The 20,584-nt window shown below is 49.2% G+C and overlaps 9 protein-coding genes across 9 annotated transcripts; 5 read left to right on the forward strand and 4 right to left on the reverse strand.

Moving 5' to 3' along the window:
- Positions 1 to 19: 19 nt before the first annotated feature.
- PGRI_068750 (short chain dehydrogenase/reductase family protein) lies at positions 20 to 1,396 on the forward strand (the record flags this gene model as incomplete). The annotated part of the gene is made up of 5 exons (XM_040794589.1): positions 20 to 288; positions 358 to 431; positions 498 to 662; positions 714 to 784; positions 848 to 1,396. 5 exons carry the CDS (start codon positions 20 to 22, stop codon positions 1,394 to 1,396), a joined length of 1,128 nt encoding a protein of 375 aa, XP_040648920.1.
- A 1,987-nt stretch (positions 1,397 to 3,383) lies between these two features.
- Positions 3,384 to 5,626, reverse strand: PGRI_068760 (uncharacterized protein; the record flags this gene model as incomplete). Its single annotated transcript, XM_040794590.1, has 4 exons — positions 3,384 to 4,715; positions 4,772 to 5,251; positions 5,320 to 5,497; positions 5,562 to 5,626. The coding sequence occupies 4 exons, from the start codon at positions 5,624 to 5,626 to the stop codon at positions 3,384 to 3,386; spliced, it is 2,055 nt and encodes a 684-aa protein (XP_040648921.1).
- Positions 5,627 to 5,783: 157 nt separating this feature from the next.
- Positions 5,784 to 6,559, forward strand: PGRI_068770 (SNAP receptor SEC22; the record flags this gene model as incomplete). The annotated part of the gene is made up of 4 exons (XM_040794591.1): positions 5,784 to 5,813; positions 5,864 to 5,973; positions 6,035 to 6,440; positions 6,497 to 6,559. The coding sequence occupies 4 exons, from the start codon at positions 5,784 to 5,786 to the stop codon at positions 6,557 to 6,559; spliced, it is 609 nt and encodes a 202-aa protein (XP_040648922.1).
- Positions 6,560 to 6,700: 141 nt separating this feature from the next.
- On the reverse strand, positions 6,701 to 7,882 carry PGRI_068780 (Elongator subunit IKI1; the record flags this gene model as incomplete). Its single annotated transcript, XM_040794592.1, has 3 exons — positions 6,701 to 7,428; positions 7,484 to 7,640; positions 7,724 to 7,882. 3 exons carry the CDS (start codon positions 7,880 to 7,882, stop codon positions 6,701 to 6,703), a joined length of 1,044 nt encoding a protein of 347 aa, XP_040648923.1.
- A 1,012-nt stretch (positions 7,883 to 8,894) lies between these two features.
- On the reverse strand, positions 8,895 to 10,770 carry PGRI_068790 (glycoside hydrolase family 13 protein; the record flags this gene model as incomplete). The annotated part of the gene is made up of 3 exons (XM_040794593.1): positions 8,895 to 10,150; positions 10,209 to 10,629; positions 10,693 to 10,770. 3 exons carry the CDS (start codon positions 10,768 to 10,770, stop codon positions 8,895 to 8,897), a joined length of 1,755 nt encoding a protein of 584 aa, XP_040648924.1.
- A 512-nt stretch (positions 10,771 to 11,282) lies between these two features.
- Positions 11,283 to 12,881, forward strand: PGRI_068800 (putative MFS maltose permease; the record flags this gene model as incomplete). The annotated part of the gene is made up of 1 exon (XM_040794594.1): positions 11,283 to 12,881. One exon carries the CDS (start codon positions 11,283 to 11,285, stop codon positions 12,879 to 12,881), a length of 1,599 nt encoding a protein of 532 aa, XP_040648925.1.
- A 618-nt stretch (positions 12,882 to 13,499) lies between these two features.
- Positions 13,500 to 15,033, forward strand: PGRI_068810 (uncharacterized protein; the record flags this gene model as incomplete). The annotated part of the gene is made up of 4 exons (XM_040794595.1): positions 13,500 to 13,559; positions 13,624 to 14,027; positions 14,075 to 14,525; positions 14,575 to 15,033. 4 exons carry the CDS (start codon positions 13,500 to 13,502, stop codon positions 15,031 to 15,033), a joined length of 1,374 nt encoding a protein of 457 aa, XP_040648926.1.
- A 1,344-nt stretch (positions 15,034 to 16,377) lies between these two features.
- PGRI_068820 (uncharacterized protein) lies at positions 16,378 to 18,624 on the reverse strand (the record flags this gene model as incomplete). Its single annotated transcript, XM_040794596.1, has 1 exon — positions 16,378 to 18,624. One exon carries the CDS (start codon positions 18,622 to 18,624, stop codon positions 16,378 to 16,380), a length of 2,247 nt encoding a protein of 748 aa, XP_040648927.1.
- An 844-nt stretch (positions 18,625 to 19,468) lies between these two features.
- Positions 19,469 to 20,235, forward strand: PGRI_068830 (SNUT3/LISCH7 family protein; the record flags this gene model as incomplete). Its single annotated transcript, XM_040794597.1, has 2 exons — positions 19,469 to 19,772; positions 19,832 to 20,235. The coding sequence occupies 2 exons, from the start codon at positions 19,469 to 19,471 to the stop codon at positions 20,233 to 20,235; spliced, it is 708 nt and encodes a 235-aa protein (XP_040648928.1).
- Positions 20,236 to 20,584: the final 349 nt, after the last annotated feature.

Here is a 20,584-nt window from a genome sequence, read left to right on the forward strand (position 1 = left end):
GCCATTGGCGTTGACCCTCATGGACAATAACCCCCCTTTTGATGCCCGCGTGCAATTCCCGTCGCATACGGAGCCTCGTGTATGGCTGATCACCGCGGGGGATTCGCCTATTGGCCTCTCAGTGGCGCGCCAGGTCCTTGCGCATGGAGATTATGCATTTCTTGGGCTTGCACATTCAGCTTTGGAACGCGATGAACGTCGCCGTGTTGAGTTTGATGCTTTTCTCGGTGAGGTGAAGCAGCATGATGGCTGGGCACAGCGCATGAAGACAGTTCCGCTAGATATCCGGTGCGCTACATCAAGGAAGCGAAGTTAGTTATGGACTCTGGTCTAAATGACTGACAATGTCTGACACAGAATGATGGGAGAGTGCCAGGCAGTCGTTGCAGATGCAGTCGCAACATTTGGAAGAGTAGACATACTTCTATGCTGTACAAGTCAAGGTGACCCTCCACTCTCGAAAGTACCCTTGAACGATATACTGACCTGCTTCTAAGCCCTTATTGGGACAGTTGAAGAATTTTCCGCTTCAATTCAAACCATGAATCTCGTACGCGATCAATTCGAGGTTAACTATTTTGGCCCCCTCAATATCATCAAAGCCACGCTCCCCCATATGAGGAAAGAGCGAGCAGGGCATATAATGATAATCTCAGGAATCAGTAAGTAATCTAACTCGCCCAGTATTTGCATATTTGTCTAATGATATATAGCGGCGCATATCGGTACACCTGGACTAGGAATGTACTGCGCGGCAGGTTGGGCCCTTGAAGGATTTTGTGATGTCAGTCTCTCTATGGGTATTTGACTAAATTATCCGCATTGCAAAGACTAACCAGCTATACAGAGTCTGGCTTACGAAATTGCGCCATTCAACGTCAAGCTCACTATCTTCCAATGCAGCATTGAAATTGGCATCCTCACCAACTTAGTAACCAGTGTCCCTCCAATCTTCCCTGCTTACTCACCTGCCAACAACCAAGCGCCTCTCTTTCGTGGGATCCTGAACCACCTTGTCCCCCAACTCCCCGACGCTCCTGTCTCATCTGATAGTCCAGTCACACTTAGTCGAGTAAACGACGAAAACGCCCGAGTCAGCTCCATTGAAAATGGTCCCTTCTCCGCTCCAGAGGTTGTTTCAATGCATCCACCATTAAGCTCTGCACATCTTGAAGTTTTGGTCGCTGAGACAGTTTATGCCATTACATCAATTGGTGGCCATGAAAACCCCCCTTCTCGACATATAGTTGGGCAAGAAGGTGTTGCGAGTGTCAAGGAGAAGCTCAAGACGGTTAGTGAAGAGCTCGAAGACTTTATACAGGCCAGCTTTGCTGTTGATGTTGTTGCGGGCTCGGATCCTCTGCCCGATATACCTGGAGCGAACGACGGGCCTTAGTGGATCGCGCCTACAATTATATTTCTCTCGTTTTGATGGTTATGCAATTTTCATCCCTTACTACCAATTTATATACTCTCGAAATCAAGAGTCTGCTCCGTTTGATAATGCTCCCCAAGAGGTATTTCCTAAACGGGGTAAGTTAGGCCCTGATCAGGTAGAATTCAAGAGATCCTCTACCCTCCGTCACACATTTCGGAAAAATATTACAGAGTATATATTCTGCAAATACAGCTATCCTAATTTCGCAATTCCTCGCTTCATGCCCGGGGAAGTTCGCGATTTGTCCTCATCTCCATTTCACGTGGTAATCCTCATTTATGACCTGGGGTTAACCCATACGCCCCAGAACTTTGTGCGAAGAAATTGAGGTCTCACCCGGGTGCCTAAATTATGCAACCTCGTCACAAATCCGAGACCTCTTTTCGGCTATAGACATAGGTACATCCGGATCAGCCACCTCATTCTGTTTGAGTTTGGGGGCCAGCCTGGTTGAGCCTCATCCCTGCATACAATACGAAAGGCCAGGCCAAATATAGGCACAATGAACGCATATCAATACGAGATCGGGATACAAACAACAAGAGAGCGGGGTAGAATACGAGCTTCTCTATACAACTATAAGCACCAAAGGAAAAGGCGCAAGGGAATTTTATGGCTTAAAACTGAATAGTATAAGACTGAGCTCAATTCCTCTGGACTCATATCAAAACCAAATATACTACGGAATACTTCCTACGTCTTCGTTAAGAACTGAAATCCCACAGATTCGGTCTTTATCTCAAAAGCAATCCTCAGCCCCTCGCTCTCACCATGTACGCTTGGCAGACTATCCTAGCAATAGCTCTAGGCTGCCAACTGGCAAGTGCCAACGAGTGGAGGATACAAGCAGCCCCAGTTATCACCGGAGCTCTCATTCCTCGACAGGAGCAAACATGCCCCGAAGCAACAGAAACAATGTGCTCTAATGGAACCGGGGGATGCTATCCATATGGTTCGGCTTGTACGTTTATCTCCGGGGAACCTAGATGCGCAGGTGGCTGCGATGGCGTCGGTCCTACTTGTTTCGATGGTGGCTGCTGTGATGCTGGATATAACTGCCCTGCAGCCGGTGGCAGCTTTTGTCACAAAGCAACCAACTTCCTTCCTGAGCCTACTGCAACTCTCTCGATCACTTCTTCCTTTGTTTCCGATCCAATTGAGACTACGGAAGCTCGCACTACTGAAAGTTCTTCGGAGCCTACAAGTACTCCTGACTCTACAAGTACCTCTGGGCCTCCCAGCACGTCGCAGCCCTCGAGAACGTCGCAGCCTCCTAGCACATCGGAGCCGACCACTACGACCATATCAAGCACCAGCAGTGCGTCTCCTTCATCAAGCTTGGGAGGAGATACATCAGATACTGCATCTAAATCTCCTGAACCATCTGAGTCATCCACAGACAATGACACTCCCGGTGCCGTAACACCACAAACTGTCCCCGACATGGCCGGGTCGTTGTCGGTGAGTTCGGGTTCCTGGCTGGCGTTGGCTGTTATCATGCTTTTCATTTTGTAAAGCATCATGTTACGAATTATGTACAGCGAGGATATAATCTATAATTACGTATGGTTTTGTTGAAATGGCTAGAAAGAGTGAGAGACTAGTGATTATACGTAAGTTCTTCTAGTTCAGAACTTTTTTCAGGGCTGATCAGAATGCATTCCTTTAAATCCAGGACATCTATTTCTTACTATATTGGTAGTGATATTACCTGACTTTGAAATTTTTTGTTCATTGTAGCGAGCTACCTCAAGCTGTGTTGGACTATTTTCCATTCGGGTCTTCACATGATATCAAGGGTAGATTTTTTTTTTCAGGAGGATTCGATGGGGTTACTTTCCCGCAGGGCGCAACATTGGAGTTACAGTGAGTCGTAGGAGCTAGTGTACGCGAAAAATTAAATGGTCTGGGGTATCGGTATTTTCATGCTAGGAGTGGAAGACAGCTACTCCTCGAGTGGTCCATGCTGGAGGAACCAAGCCTCGCGCACGTCAAAGAGGCTGCCCATGTCCTGGTTGTTTCGGTAGCATCGGATTTCCTTCCAGGCATTCGCTGTACGGCTATTCGGCATGCGGCCATCGATTTGTAGAATTTTATGAACGAGTGCTTGTGGCGACGAGAGATTGGGAACAATGATCTCGTCCGGCTCACTGGTAGTAATTTGAGACGAAGTGAGGACTTGGACTTTCTGTTGCTCAGTAGTTGAGGATTTATTGACTTCTTCCTTCTCAGCTTCGTCGAGTGTCTCAGCGGGTGCCTCAGCGCTGTCCATAGGAATATCGGACTGAGCCGTGGATAATTCCGCTTTATCATTTTTTCCGTTGGTATTTGCAACGGGTGATTCCTCTACTGGCGTAGGTAACTCTAGCGCAGGGGACTCGGGGGGCTTGTGTGTGGAAGAAACTGCCGACAAAGTGGACTCCGGCTGCGGTTGAGGGGGGCTTGGCTGGGAGGATTCTGTTGCAGCTTTGCCGTTTTCTTTAATTTTCGAATTCAAGATGGACATGAAAGAAAGAGGAGCGGTTTGGTTCTGTTCATCACGCTGGGACTCGTCTGTTTCCCGAGATATCTCCGGCTCTTTGGGGGTTTCTGGTTTAGGCTGCTTTGGCGGGTTTTTAGGTGGTCGTCCTCGTTTGCGCTTCACTGGGGGTTGAGGCTCGGGCTCCGGGATTGTACGCTTGGGATTTTGACTTCGCATACCACCGGGACTACAAATAACAACGCTGAATGAGGTTTCTTGTTGGCTCTCTTCATCGTTTGGAAGTGCAATGACTGGCTGTGTAGGGGTGTCGGTGTCGATATTCATCTCGTCAGTAGAAGATCCAGCGACCCCATATGACGCCCCGCTATCCTTAGGCTTCATTTTCTCCTCACCGGAAGAGGTAGGGGTGCCTTGTTGCGCTTGGTCGGTCTTAGTATTCATATCCCCGGTAGAAGCTGCAGGGAACCCGTGTGATGCTTGGCCATTGTCAAGCTGTGTTTCATCGTTATTGGAAGATGCAGAATTATCATGTGGCGGTTGATCGGTGGCAGATTTCATCTCTTCACCATTGGAGGTTGCATTAATGGCACGTAATTCTGGACCCTCGGATTTCACTTGTTTATTATCGCAAGGTGATGGCACTGGATGTGACTCTGTGTCGAGGTCGACTTTCACGTCTTTTTCCACCTTCTCTGGTGTCAAACATGTCTCTGCTTTGTCGAAATTGCTGCGAAGGAAGACTCGTTCACCAGGTGGAATTGCAAAAGTCAATTTCGCCCCATCACGGCCATGGACCTATAGCAGTCAGCAAATGGAGAAGCTATACACAAAGTGCATAGATCTATACATACCCTAACTTCTTTTTCAATGACAGTTTTGCCCGGGCCCCTGCCGTAAACATAGTAGAACTTCCAGATATCGCCCAGCTGGATAACACCTTCATTGATTAGAGTTCCCAGCTTCACACGCGCACTTTCTCCCGCAGGCGCCCTCCAGATGGCTCTCTGCTTCTGTCCCCAGAACTGTTCATACTCGCGCTCTTTAAAGTCATCGAAGTCGCCATTCTGACGCTGCTGCCTGGCTTCCTGCGCCTGGTGCAGCCATTCCGGGTCGTAGCGGCCGTTTTGGAGGTCGAGCTGGAACTGTCGAACGCCGTCGCGCCAGTTGTTGGAATAGCGGATAAAAGAGTCGGGAATGGGTGGTATCTTTGCGTCTGGGTCACCCGATGCATCTTGTGCTTGCGGGTGAACATCTGGGGGGAGTAGATCAAGGATTTCGCGCTTTTCGCTTTCCTCAAGACAATTCCATGCTTCGGGTTGTGCCAGTAATTTCTAGATGTTTTGAGCTGATTGTTAGCTTGTACAATCTAGCATCCCATTTGTGAAGAATCGGTTCATACCACTAGATCGAGGTCAATCAGGAGGGACTTGTCGCTCGTCAATAGATGCTCCTCGCTCCATTTGCCTCTAGCGGCAGGCCTTCTTGCGGTTCTAGCTCGTGAACCCGCTTCGGATTTGGGGGTCGACATGACGAGACCCGACTGTTCTACTACATCGGCAGAACTAGCAGCAGCACGACTAGAGCATTATCATAAGACGTTAGTAAGAAGCTTGGAAGGAGGAGAAGTAATGCGGAGCTTACCCCAAACGTGATTCTGCCACACGGGGTCTCGCTACCGCCTTCGTGGCTCTCTTCCTTGGAGCCATTCTCACGGCAAAACAAAGGAGAGAGCCCTATCCTTCAGAACAAGAAAGAAACCTTTTCAGGATGGTCAGGTCAACGCAGATTGCAAGGCTCGATGGTGAGGACTCTCTGGGAAGTTGAGAGGGTGTGGAGTGCTGATGTTGAAGTCAAATAGGCCTTATGCTGGCAGCTTCCGTCGACGACGAGCAGGTATGTGACAAAGATTATTCAAGCTGGTCGTGAGCTTATGATATCTGTAGGCTGAATCGGAGCTCTCTGAGATTAAGGGTCAGGCTAAAATGATCTTTCGGCGCTTGAATCGCAATGCCGCACCCCAAGCCAGTATTGAGTCTGGCCAATACAATCTACAGTAAGTCCCACCCACCAGTAAACAAACATTATCAATGGGCATTTTCTTAATTGGTGCGCAGCTACACAATCCAGGATGATATCTGCTTCCTATGCATTTGCGACAAATCCTACCCCCGCAAACTTGCCTTCACCTATCTTGCTGATCTGGCCTCCGAATTCACGACTACCTATTCCTCCTCACAATACCTTTCACCCGCCCTCCGTCCGTATGCTTTTGTCGAGTTCGATACCTTTATCCAGCGCACAAAGAAACTGTACCAAGACAGTCGCGCATCCCAGAACCTCGACAAGCTGAACGATGAGCTCCGTGATGTCACCAAGGTGATGACGAAGAACATCGAGGACCTCTTGTATCGCGGCGACAGCTTGGAGCGGATGGGCGAACTGTCAGGGCGACTGCGCGAGGACAGCAAGAAGTACAGAAAGGCAGCTGTACGCATCAACTGGGAATTGTTGCTAAAGCAGGTGGGTCTATATTTTGCGACAGAGTGCCCCTGACCGATTGGCTAACCATCTAACAGTACGGACCTTTCGCTGGCGTCGGGCTTGTCATTTGCATCCTTCTTTTCTGGCGATTCTTCTGATTTCTTGCTCTCCGTGGCCGTGCTCATGGGCCTCGCTGTATGAATGTACGCATAGTTAATACCTCGGTGATTGCGGGTTACAATCCGCCGATTCTAGAATGCGGATAATTCCGTGAACACATGTGTCGTATTTGATGATGTCTAAATTTCATCCTCTTCTTCGTCGAAATCGTCTTCTTCTCCCATGTCGTAAAGAATCCGGCCTCCTTCGCCTGGGCCATCGCCATGCTGTGCGTCGAAGTACGGCAGCACAACACCTTCTCTTTCACGCCTCTGCCTATCGGTAAGGCCCAGCTCAAAGGTCGATGTTGGTTCCTCGTCACCGCCACTTGGCTCTCGCTCCATGGGAGGATTGTACAAAACATTGTCGTCTAGCAACGTCACAACCTCTTTCAGATGTTGTGGCGAATACTGTGAAGCAGGCGGGAGAAGGTACCATTCCAGTACACCACGGCCACTCTTTCGCCTGTGCTCCAGTTCAATGACAATTCCCTCGGCTCTTCCAGTACCGGCCAATCTGTCCAAACGGCCAAGGAGAACGCCCTCTTGCTCTTCCTCAAGCCCGAAGACTGGAGGGGCCAGACTGCGGTCGCGAGCAGCCTTCTGTGCTAGAACGTGCGAGAAGGAATGGAGTGTGATGATGCTTGTAGCGAGATATGTCAATACAGAAATAGGTGATGGCAAGTAGGGATTTTGCGGTGGAATTTCGGGGACATCCTGATGGTACGTCACAACGAGTGACGCATCAACCTTGGCCGATGGCGATGTAGGAGTAACAAACGAACCAAGGAAGGAGGCCAGGTGAAACCCGGGGTCAACTTTCTTTGAGTTCAGAAGAGGGTTAATTGAATCGATCAGAATAAGACGCCCTAAATAGGCAGAGTAAGTATGAGCCCACTAGCGGGGTAAGTACATATTGCTTACTGCGTGAGGGGTTGGAAGCTGCCACAGGCTGATAAACCGCGCTCACTTCTTTAACTATATCGGCGGAGGTCTTGCGACGTGTTGATACAAAAGCATCGACTCCCTCGGGTTGCTTCACGGTTTCAAAAGCGATAAGCGTGACATGAACTTTGGACAGCTATCAGAATAGTTAGCATAGCCATCCATTCCCGTGCCTAGAGACACAAGTGCGGCTTATAATAACATTATAGGTAAATATACCTTTGCACGTCTAATGTACTCTTTCAAGAGTGGCGTAGCCGGTTGCTCCAAAGAATCCAAGACAAGTGTGAGGGGCGATGCAGTGTCACGCAAGCTCAAGAGTTTCGAAATCAAAAGCAAATTGTGCGTTCTCCTGTGTGAAAGGTTGATAGGTGCCATCTTTTTTGATATTAGATACTGTTCTATGCCAATCGCTGTCTGGAGACGTAGGTTGATGACCACACAGGAAGTGGGGTTGCGCTGTGAAAATTTTACGGTGGAATTTAAAGTTGAGGCTCGACGGGCCGGCCCGCGGGTTGCAGCTCTTCATTCTTCGCGAAGGTCCCTTTAGGGCTGTCTTTAGAGGCATTTCCAGGTTATGAGGCCAGTATTCTGCATATGAATGTATCATCAATTCATTGTATTAAGTCTTTCGTGTATTTTTTTCTCTGGGGTTAGTACATACGTTGTTACCCGGAAGCTTCGTTGGTCGAAAAGCCCCCAATGAAAAGTGAAAAAGATGAAAAATTAAGTTGACGAGTTTCCAAGATGGTATATCAACAGTTCAGATTTCTAATATCAATAGGCGTGTGTAAGTGCTTAAAATCTGCATAAATAACTTCAAGCTCCAATCTTCAGAGTCAGCTTTAAACCTTAGAGAAACAACTTTTATGCAGATCCACAAGAGACATTCCCTCACCCGAAGCTACAGATTATTGTGCAACTGGCGAACATTGGATTAAGCCCAGACCAACCTACTTATGAGGGAGGCTCTTAGCATATTAAAGGACAGCTGGTAAGAGCTTCGCCCCCTTCAGTTAATTATAGATGCTAATCTTGAACAGAACGAACGTATCTGCGCTAACACAATCTACACTCTGATAGCCGAACTGACTCAAATTTATGGTGTGGTCTTACTAGTCTAGTTATGTATGTAAGTGTTACAAGAATAGTCGGCCACATAAACGGCCTCATGATGTGTTTCCGGTAGTATTTACAGTAGTCTTCTCAGATATAATTCTAAAAAGGTCTGATGAACTACAAGCTGTGGATTGCTGGGAAAAAGAACCGACATCAGGAATATTGTCGCCAGCGGTAAGTGGTGCTATGCATTATATAGTATTCTAGAAAACTGATATTGCACTCAATATTCATATAAACGTATCGCTGATTTGTACTGTGTGGGAACATCTCAAATATAGACACGTCCTTCGAAGGGCTTCAAGGTTTCCAGTGACGAATCGGAGTAGTTGCCCACAAGCAATTTCATGCCTGTGGTTTTCTCAGCTTGTGTAAATGGCTGAGACTTATCAGTGAAGTTAAGAACGACCAATGCTCGTTTATCATCTCTCGACTTCACAAAACAAAAAGTCTCTTGATTCTCGTAGTCAAGCACTTCAAATGCACCGTGGATGAACAACTCCCGGTATTCCTTTCTCAGGCGTAGAACATCCTTCCAAAAAGATAGCACACTTGATGTGTCATTCTGCTGCTTCTTTACATTGATCTCACCATAAAGATCGTGAGCTCGCATCCACGGTTTCCCAGTAGTGAAACCAGCATGTTCCGAGTCATCCCACTGCATTGGCAGCCTGGAATGATCGCGAGCTAGAATTCGGAGACCATCCATGATGCGCTCTTTGCGAGTAGGGTCGGCCCCACTCTCACTGCGCTGCTCTGCTTCTCGGTAATACCCCAATCCTTCAATGTCCTTGTATTCTTCAATGGGCCACTCGCGTGGTGCATTGATCATGCCAATCTCCTGTCCCTGATAGATGAACAGAGTCCCAGTCATGGTCACCATCATCAGAGCCAGCATTTTGGCAGAGATCTCCCGGAATTCAGGTGTGTCCGATCCAAACCGAGAGACAGACCGTCCATTGTCATGATTCTCACAGAAAGCGGTAGTCCAGCCATCTGTGCCCTCAATGAAAGACTGCCACTTCTCCACAATGGATTTCATCTTTGTCAACTTCCATGGCGTAAAAATGTACTTCTCCTCCAGGGTAGGCCCCATGCCAATATGGCCGATGTCCAAGTGGAAGACCATGCTCAGCTCCTTAGCTGACGCTCCCACATATTCAAGGACATTCTTGGGATTGGGTGTATTGGCCAGTTCGCCCACAGTCATGACATCCCCGTACGGGGCAAGTGACTCGTCATACATTTCGCGGAGGAACTCGTGGATTCGGGGGCCGTTGCACCACATTCCAATGGCGGGTTGGATGTAGCTTTTCGGATCTGTAATGGGGGCATCTGGGAAGTCTGTGTGTTTGCTGTATTTGTTCACTGTGTCCACCCGGAAACCATCGACACCTTTGTCTAGCCAGAATCGCACTGCGCTGTTGTAGATGGCCTCACGTGTGGCTTTGTTATCCCAGTTGAGATCGGGTTGCTCTTTGGCATAGAGGTGTAGGTAGTATTCTTCCGTCTTCTCATCCCAGGTCCCTATATAAAAGCTTCGTTAGTTCAAAGACATTCAATGGTTCGAAACGGCTAAACGAACATGTGCTTCCTGCAAAATAACCCCGATAATTACTTGGGGGCATCCGATTGCCTGCCTCATCATATCGAGGAGGGCGCCAGAAGTACCAATCGCGTTTGTCATTGTCCTTGCTACTCCGGCTTTCCTGGAACCAAGCATGCTGATCGCTCGAGTGGTTGACGACCAGGTCTAGAATCAATTTCATGCCTCGCGAGTGACAAGCTTCCACAAGATTCTCCACGTCTTGTACGGTTCCATAAGCAGGGAGCACATTTTCATAGTCGGAGATGTCATAGCCCATATCGTGCATGGGTGAGTCGTACATTGGCGATAGCCACACGACGTCAACCCCTATCGACTGGAGGTAATCGACCTTTTTGACAACACCCGGGATATCGCCCCAGCCATCACCATTTGTGTCATAGAAGGAAGCTGGGTATACCTTTAAGTCGAGCACAGGTCAATTTCTTGTCATATGGAATGCCTAAATGTTGTGGCAACTAACCTGGTATACGGTAGCTTCTTTCCACCAGTTATTGGTTCCCGTAGGAACGGCTGTATCCCGTGTCGCGTGTGGTGACATGGTGGCTTGACACTTGCATTTTCCATCCGGACATCCCTCTTATAGCTTTTAATCATAACTCGGCCTCAACTCGGACGTTGACTAACGCGGGGATACCCTGCATGCCCGGAAAGCCTCCGCTAGGATATTGCAAATCCGACTAACGACCGACTTGCCGCCGATGGGTTCCTATCCGGCTCGGCCATTCGCCAGGGTTACCCCTCCCCACTCCAGCTTCCCCAGTTTTTTTCTAATTTTCGGAAGCAAGTGACATGCCATGTGCATTTTCCCCAGATCCGTTACGCGCATGGACTAAACCATGCATTTGTTAAAACTTTGGGTTCCTTTATATAAATCAAGCTCGCCCCGTGGTCTATAAGTGATAATGCTTGAAGTATCGGGACATTCTCAGCCCTCGATTCTAAGCTGGCTTTTACAAACAACCCATCATTCGTAACTTTCTGTTGTTTGACCTGCGATATCTACAGGGTTCACCAGCTTCAAAACAACAACACAGCTTTCCAATCATCTCGATGGCCGACGCATCTGGGAGGATGGACGGCAAAGTCTCCCCCGCCCTTGTAGAGGGCAGGCAAGCAGCCAGGAAGGAGCAGTCCATGACCCTCTGGCAGGCTTTGCGATTATACCCGAAAGCCGTTGGCTGGTCAGTCCTTCTTTCCTCTACTCTCATCATGGAAGGATATGACCTCGCATTGCTGAGCTCAATGTATGCATCACCTATATTCAACCAAAAGTTTGGAGAACAAACTGCCTCGGGGAAATGGGCAGTTCCAGCATCCTGGCAATCCGGCCTTTCCAATGGTGCACGTTGTGGTGAAGTCATTGGACTTCTGATCAATGGTTTAGTCTCTGAACGCCTGGGATATCGCAAGACCATGATCTGTGCCTTGGCCACCATAACAGCAGTTATTTTTCTGTTTTTCTTTGCAGTCAATGTTCAGATGTTGCTAGCCGCTGAGATTCTTGCCGGTATTCCCTGGGGTGTCTTCCAGACCTTGCCAGCCTCCTACGCCTCTGAAGTTTGTCCCGTAGTCCTGCGACCTTACCTGACGACTTTCATCAACATGTGCTGGGTATTCGGGCAGTTCGTGGCCGTCGGCGTTAACCGCGGCTCCATTTCTCGCGATGATGAATGGGGATGGCGCATTCCTTTCGGTGTGCAATGGGTGTGGCCAATCCCAATCATGATCGGCTGTCTTTTCGCGCCAGAGTCCCCTTGGTGGCATGTACGCCAGGGTAATCTGCAAGGAGCTCGACGAGCGTTGCTACGGTTGACATCATCAAATGACCCCAACTTTGACCCTGAAGAGACTATTGCTATGATTCAGCACACCAATGAGTTGGAGAAATCGCTCTCTAGTGGAACCACATATTGGGACTGCTTCAAGGGAACAAATCTTCGCCGAACTGAGGTGGTCTGTACTGTCTGGTTAGTGCAGACCCTGTGTGGGCAGAACTTGATGGGTTATTTCGCCTACTTCTGTGTTCAAGCTGGCCTGCCCACCGTTCAATCTTTCAATTTGTCCCTAGGACAATACGCTCTCGGCGTTTTGGGTACATTAGGATCGTGGTTCCTCATGTCCTACATGGGCCGACGAACTATTCATATCTCCGGTCTCGCCAGTCTTTTCGTCCTTCTGATGATCACAGGATCTCTATCTTTTGCCCCAGGAGACAACAACGCAGCTAAATGGGCGATCGGCGTGATGCTCATCATTTTCACATTCTGTTATGATATCAGCGTCGGCCCTGTCACATACTCCCTCGTCTCAGAACTATCCTCTACCCGCCTCAAAGCCAAGACTATAGTCCTCGCCCGGAGTCTATACAACATTAGCAACATTGTGGTCAACGTCTTGACCAACTACCAGCTCAACTCCACGGCTTGGAACTGGGGTGCTCGGTGTGCCTACTTCTGGGCTGGTACCTGTCTAGTCTCCCTAATCTGGGCATACTTCCGGCTCCCCGAGCCGAAGGGCCGTACATATGAGGAACTGGATTTGCTCTTTGAGCGCGGAGTTCCAGCAAGGAAATTCGCGACCACCGTCGTTGATCCGTATGAGGGAGAGGCGACAGAGGTCCATGAGGCCCATGCGGAGAAAGACTCATAGTTCAACGATTTATCTATCTCCTAGGATACATCCTACATGTAGTATATAGTCGTTGAATATACAATATCTCACAACGGTTTAAATTTGACAATCCCAAAAAAACAAGCGACATACTATTGATTGCACAGTTAGAAGTAATTTCCACTACAAATAACCTTGGAAATAGCCAAATTTGGTGGTCTGTGTGGCATATGTTCGGCCTGACAAACAAGGCCACAAAGTTCATTTCTTCACCCTGTGATCTGCACCCGGCTTCTGCCCGACTTCCCCCCGCAACCCCGGATTTTCGTACTCGTTCCTATCGGCATATTTAAACCTAGCTTTCCAAATGCCAGACCCACCGGTCAAGCAAGCATGTGATGCATGTCGTCGACGTAAAGTCAAATGCATTTTCCCAAAACCTTGTGAGCAGTGTCGAGCTGCTGGGCTGGTCTGCCGGACCTCTTCTCTACCACGAAAAAAGGGGCGACAGGGCCAAACAGCCAATATTCTCAATGAGCTCAGAGCAAAGGAAATTGATCAGGCGCTGGTGCAGCATGCAAATGTCTCTCCGCCATCAGCCGCACTCGGGCATGGAGATACCATACTATCACCCCAGTCACCGCTAACCTCGGGAAGATGTCAGTTCTCAAAAACCCCGGGTATTTTGAACCAGGAGCTTGTCGACGCTTGCTCGGGGTATTTTTTCTCACGGATGAGAGGAACGGTACCCATATTGCAACCTGGCAGCTTTCAGAGACAGGTGGCCCTTGTCGATACATGTCTCTCTGCTTATTGTTTCGTCACTGCTTTCTGCGCTTTTGTGGTCACTCAAACTGGATTTGCAGTGGAGCATGCATCCCTAGGATCCTCTCAGGTTTTCTGTACTGAAGACTACCGAAATTCACTGATTGAGGAAGCCACTGAAGCTCGAAAGCATATCGACCCATTCACAGATCCTGTACGACGAAGCATCATCATCGCTTTCCTTCTGTATGGTTGTCATATCGGACTAGGAAACCAACGGCATGCATATTACTTTCTCCGGGAATCCACGACACTTTATACAGCCAGCGCGCTTGAAAGTCAGGCATCATCTGCTCAGGTGGATGACGATGACCCTTCCTTGGCAGGCAAATTGTTTTGGCTCCTGGTGGTGTCCGAGAGGTAGTTCCTCAAGCTTTATCGTTGGTTCTTTACTAATACACGGACAGAGCTCATGCGATCCGTCGGCATAGACCAATCACCCTCCAGGTCACCCCTGCAAGCCCTCAATTGGAAGATGATCCACTTCCAAATGCATCAGCTATTGGATTTCGGTGTCTGGTCAACCTCTACCTCCCATTTGATGAGGCCTTTTTAGCTCAGTGGAATGGAACGAGTGCAACATGCTCTATCGAGTCGTTAGTTCGTCTCGAAGAGCGCATCCGAAGTGCAGTCCCGGCGGACCTCGGTCTACCTGATATACTCATGGCCGACTTGCGTGTGTCGCAGCAATGGCTGCGTATTATGATATGGCAGTTATCTACTACTGCAGGGTTTCTTTCAACAAAGCCTACTCATGAATGCATGGATTTTCGCTACCCCCTCCTAATTGCTCAAGATCTCTGCTTCGCAACATGGAAATTATCCAAGCAGGGTATGGAAACCCATGGAATCGGTCTTGTATGATTCGCCCTTTTAAGCATATCAATCATCTTCTAACAGATTGTAGATCGAAAAAATATTTGAGGTGGCGTGTACCTTGATCGATGTTATGACATGCCTCTCGGCGGCTGGGCTCCGCTCTTCGGGCTTCAAGCTTGGTCCGCAAGATTATCTCAAGCATTTCTTCTCTCTCATTCACGATCTTCCTGGGGGACGCCGAAGATTTCTTCCACTGCTACTTACCAAAATAGGGCAAACTCTGCCTTCCATGGTAGATCCTATCACCATTCATCTTAACCTCCAACCCGGCCCCCTTGTTCCGAGCTCTACCAGCGAGGAATCATCAGTATGCGCCATTTCCGAAAACGATAACTCAACTGAACAGCCTTCCACTGAATTGATTTCTGATTCTATGTCTGAGAATTGGATGAATGGTAACTTCAACTATGCGGAGATGAGCCGCATCGGTGCTAAAACGCCAGAGATTGATGAGGCGTTTCTCCAATACTCCAGTTACTTTCCCTGAGATCGGAGAAATGCACTGCACCCATCAATATTATCCTTGGCAATAAAGCCATGTATGGTAAAAAGTATTGAAACAAGATCGCCACTTTTCCATCATTCTTCCGAGCTGCCTATCAAGAGTTGGACCTGCTGAACACAGCAGATTTGTCCACATGTTGCTGATGAGCCTCATCTTGGGTGGCATATCCAATGCCCACCATATATCTGGCCCCGATTTGCAACGCAGCAACTGTTTCTTCTTAGTCAAAACAGCAATTCCGTGCGACAAAGTCCTGGTGAACCATGGACTCCCAGGTGTGCTTCTCCAACCATCCCAGAACTGTTATCATTGGGTAGATGGTGAAATTTGCCTTATTCAACATCTGTCTTCAACAATTTCATCCATTCTTGAGGGAGCATTCTTCGAATTCGCATCTGCATCCGCCTGCTTGTATAGTCGGATAATGTGGAAACTGCAACTCCGTCCACACAGTTGATTGCTTCTGATGAGTATTGCTCCGGTTGAAAGAATACATCAGTTATTATACTGGAAACTTGATCCACGCCTGCCACAGTGAGATACTGGAGGTCCTGGCTAACAGATTTCGATCTAACAATACTGGGCGTTGATGCTTCTGAGAGCCTCTCGGTAATTCCAACATAGCTTTCCGGCCCCATTAGCATATACCCTCCGGCAACATACATAAGTGGGCAAGGGAACTCCGTATTGGGAAGCCTAGGGAAAATATTGGTGGCATTGTGGTCTTCATAGCTATCCATTCAGTTGCCCGGGCTCCGTTTTGGATAATCTACCGATGCGTTTGCCGTCGTCCGTGGAAAACAGATGGTCCCATTTGGACTATTCCAGTCCAAGCTAGGGTTGGCTTAAATCTCCAGTCGAGACTTCGATGCGGTCTTGATACCCAGGCTGCCTACGCCTTCCGTCGGCTTGCTCTTTATCCTTTGCCCGGGTAAGGCCGTTGACATGCTTGGTCTTCGAATGTTCCAAATAGAGACCATAATACCTAACTGCCGTGAAATCCGGTCATTGAAATCAGAAATACAGTTTCTTGTCGACTTTGAATAAAATTGAGCATTGGCTTTACTTTATAAGATCGGGGTCAGAATTCTGGCTTGTCTATGTAGTTACTTGGCTAGATTAGGTGTACCAAGAGAAGTCTCGCATCAACACAAGCATATATCATGTAGTCACAGTGTAGATGAGGTTACAAGAGGTTACTGGATATCTTTGACCTATACGCCTTGGTCTTCAGTAGTGCATCCCAATTCTCTAGAAATAGCAGAAGGCTATACTTCATTCACTACAAAAATGGGACGGATCTGGGAAGAGAAGAAATGTGAGGGACTATGGGTGTATATATATGAGACGTCCTGCACAGGTGCATACATAGTACCCATACGCGACCGTCCGCACTTTGAAGGGTTTATCCAGACGGTTTACCCTCAGTGCCACGCGCCCCTCCCCTTCATCGCGCGCAAAGCTATATAGTTTTCCACCGTGCCCTTTGCCCTTAAGCCAACGCTTGACATCCCGGTCCTTCATCCGATCCACCTTCTCCAGAATCGCCGCCGTGTCCTCCGAGTACACCTGTGAAACCGCCTGCCAATGATTCCCTAGCAAAGAATGGCGCGTGTATCGTGCAAACAGCCCCACGACGATGGCCACTACCACCCAGTGGGCCAGCAACAACCCCATCCCTACCCCGAATCCCGTCCATTGAGTAGGAAATATCGCCGCGTCCGAGAAAGCGGCCTCGGCAGCCTTACTCTCGTCGATTCGCAGGAGCGAATCGTAATAGGCCATCTGGAAGATGCGTGTGAGAAGTGCTTGTAGGGCCATGGCAGGGCTCTGCGTCTGGTTCAGCATTCCCTGGAATAAATCGATATGCGCATCGTGCGCTATGGCGCCTATCATTGACCCCCGGGAGAGAGAGAAGCCCGCGTTGACTCTCTGTTTGCGATTCTCCGGTGCGACATCTATATCCTTACTTTGTGATTTATCCAGGCCGTTGACGAAGGCATTCGCCAAGATCTGGGTATTCACGACGTAGTGCTGGATAGCGGAGACATTCCCTGAACTGGAGAAAGGTTGCCAGTCCGAGCGGGGAGAGAGAGCGAGCACGCCCCGGTGGTCTAGTTGCTGGCGGGGCAGGACCGCACCCAGCTGTGTAAGCAAAGTTGTAGTGTTGTAGCGCTCCGTAGTGCGGTTCCAGGACATGGCGGGCTCCGACACTTCCCATTTTCTGTCCAGTTCCGCGGTAAACGTATCCACATCAAGACTAGTCATGCAGGCCGTCACCCGCACCGCAGGGGCATCTATCCCGTTTCCGACCATCACCCAGGGACTACTGGTAGTGTCATTGTTGTTAACGCTGTGGACTTCTTGCATGGTGCCGCGTCGGATGGCCGCCGGGGAGACGGTGTCTAGAAGCATAAACATCGCGGGTGCATCCACATAGGCGTCCAATGATGAGTCGTTGACGGCGTCTAAGCGTGGCACCAGGAGGCTTTCCGCCGAAACATCCCAGTCCACGCCATTGTTCGGCCAACATAAGGTCGTCTGTTCTTGAACCCGGGTAGCGATCGACCTCGGGTCGGCCATTGCGCACGCAAACGGGAGGTAAGGTTGACTCTCCGTCCTCTGTAACATTGGATACGTGTTATTAGCGATGGCAATCTGTCCCGTAAGAAGTGGGAAGGCTGTGCCGAGCGCGTCGAGGCGAAGGTCACGGAGTGTAGGTTGTACACAGACAACCCGTTGATCGACGATTGTGGCTGGGCCCCGGAAATAGCGTATCGATGTCCGCTGCGCCTCGTCTAGATAGGGTAAGAAGGCGCGGTACGTGTGACCTGTATCATCGTACTTGGGCCCAGTTACAGACGGTTCCCATCGCTCAGCAAACGTCCAACTAGCCGTCGGTCGCATTGACCACCAGGCCTGGTTAGTTGTCCTTTGGTAATGATTCAAGATCCGGACATTAGTCGTATTACTAGGTCTAGTAAATACGCCATTCCCGAAGTCAGCCACGAGAAGGGTGGAGAGAAACTGTATAGCGATAGTCATCGACACTTCTAAGACAATGAGAGTAAATACCACGGCCGAAAGACCGGTTTTGCGCAACGGTAGGCTCGGGTTCAATAGCAAATTACTCGGGCTCCCACTTAGAGCGCGCGTAGTGGAATAAAATGGCCCGTCCACTAGGGGAGTCCCGACGCGCTCTATGATAATGCCGGCAAACATCGCAGTCATCACGCTAGCCTGGGTCGTAACCACTATACGTAGAATGGCCGTGCAGATAGTGACAATCCGCGTGGTCCAGTTTGCTCTGGTGATCGTGACCCAAGCGGTGCTTGGTACTTGCCCTGCGGCTGCTGCCGTGGACTCGGCCCAAAGCCAGGCCAAAGGTAGGACTGGTAAGATCAGCAAGATCGAGCCGAGACACAAAACAAGGATGTGAACGGTTCCGAGCCGGGTCCATATAGATATATGTTCTTTTGCAACTGTGGACTCATCTTGGGTCTGGCTGTGAGCGTTATCAGGTGCCGACAACGGAGTATACACGACCGCGCCACTGTCTCTGGGTCGTGCCATGGCAGGTCAGTAGTGGCATCAAATACCCAAAATGACGACCTAGCCGGTGATGGTGAAAGGAGAAGAAGAAGGATGATATATAGTCACATTAGGCGCTAAAAAAAAAAAAAAATAGTCTAGGGAGGTACCAAGCAAGCCGTTCTGCGGGGAATAAAGAATACAGTAAGATACCACTAGGCCAAATCCCGATCAGACACTGACATTTTCCACAATGTTGCCCATATGGATATCTTGTGGCAATGTTGCATTTGCTAATACGGACGCTAACTCGTTAGAGCAAAAGATCCATAGGTAGTTCATCCATCTCAAGCAGGTGTCAGCCTGGCATAGAGCCTGCGCTGAGCAGAGAGTGAGTGTCCGACAAATCAAGTCATGGTGATAGTGAGAGTGACTCCGCAAGGCACATGCCCAGCCCTAGAGGTAGACTAGTGCTTATAAACAGCTGGCGCTACTCTGTATATGGTGAGGATTCGCGTTTAAGGAAAACCACTAGTCTTAATTCGTCCAAAGGTAAATACGGAAAGGCGGTCTCAAAGGCGGTCATTTTCGGCCTCATTTTTCCCACCTGGGCACTTACATTTTAAGTCATAAACTGCGTAACTGGTTTTTGCCCCCAACCGGAATAAACTTCTCTTTGGTCGTGAGATATTCAGGCCAACACCAATTGCGACAACTTGATACCCTCTACATTTCTACCCCTATGAGCATTCGCTTTTGTACTCCTTAAACTTATCCTAATTGCTCAAGCTCTTGAAATTTGATCAAAGCCATCATCTATCCCCAGCCGCAACAAACACCCACGCCATACGGGGCAACGCCCAAACCAAACCAGTCCTTTTTCACAATGTCGGAGCCACCTGCAAAGCGTGCTCGCCGAGCCGACAGCTCTACTATGTGGGATTTGAGTGATAAACCTCGTGCCCCAGGGCAAGGGTCTGACCGCGATCGCAGACGTTCACCAGCCCTCCGAGATGACCGACGCGACGGTCGGTATCGCTCTCGCTCACGAGAACGCAAAGATGGAAGGCGAGAACGGAGCTGGTCTCGAGATCGCCGCGACCGGGATCGACGAGATGGAGACAAAGATGGGCGTGGGGCCCAGGACCGAAAGAGGAGCACCAGCCGGGATCGCAACCAGGATAAACGAGGTTGGTGAAATATTCAACTCAATAGGTGTATTTGTGCCTTGCTAACATATGGATGTCAGGTAATGCACCTAGAACTGTTAAGTTCCGCGAACGTTCCCGCTCCCGATCTGCCCAGCGCAATGGCCCAAAGCCCCGGTCACCCCCTCGAGGCCCGAAGAGTGACCGCCATGGCGACCGCAAAGATACTCGGTCGCGAGATGATGCGCGTACGGCAACTGGCGCACAGGCAGGGCCGGTACGTCGTGAGGATGAGATGGACGTCGACTTTAATGAAGATGCGGATGAGGACGAATTCGAAGCACAAATGCGAAAGAGCATGGGTTTCACCAGGTTCCGGAGTACAAAGGACACCAAAATCCCGGGAAACAACATCTATGGTGTGCGGAAAGAGAAGAAGATCGAGTACCGACAGTACATGAACCGCCAGGGCGGTTTCAACCGGCCTCTCAGTCCCTCGCGATGAATCTTCACTACATGTACTCCTACGGTCAAATACCTTCTTTGTATTCAAAAACTGGACATTTTTCGGCTCTCTTCCGACACGATTTGCATTTGAGGAGCATGGTTTCGTTTGCGTGATACTTTACCTTCCAATTGGAAGCCTTTGTTGATTTACTATCAATCCCCATTACTTCAAATACAGTGAACAAAAAAAAAAACACCCACTGAATTATCAAGTAGCCAAACCTCTAGAGAGAAAAAAGCCTGTCGTGGTGAACTTGATTGCGGATGCGTGACATGACTGGACATACCTCTATCTCCACCTGGGCAGTGACGTAGCGCCCCTGGTATATACCTACGCACACCTGCGG

The sequence above is a fragment of the Penicillium griseofulvum genome, assembly GCF_001561935.1.
Source record: "Penicillium griseofulvum strain PG3 chromosome Unknown contig_92, whole genome shotgun sequence".
NCBI classification, from domain to species: Eukaryota; Fungi; Ascomycota; class Eurotiomycetes; order Eurotiales; family Aspergillaceae; genus Penicillium; species Penicillium griseofulvum.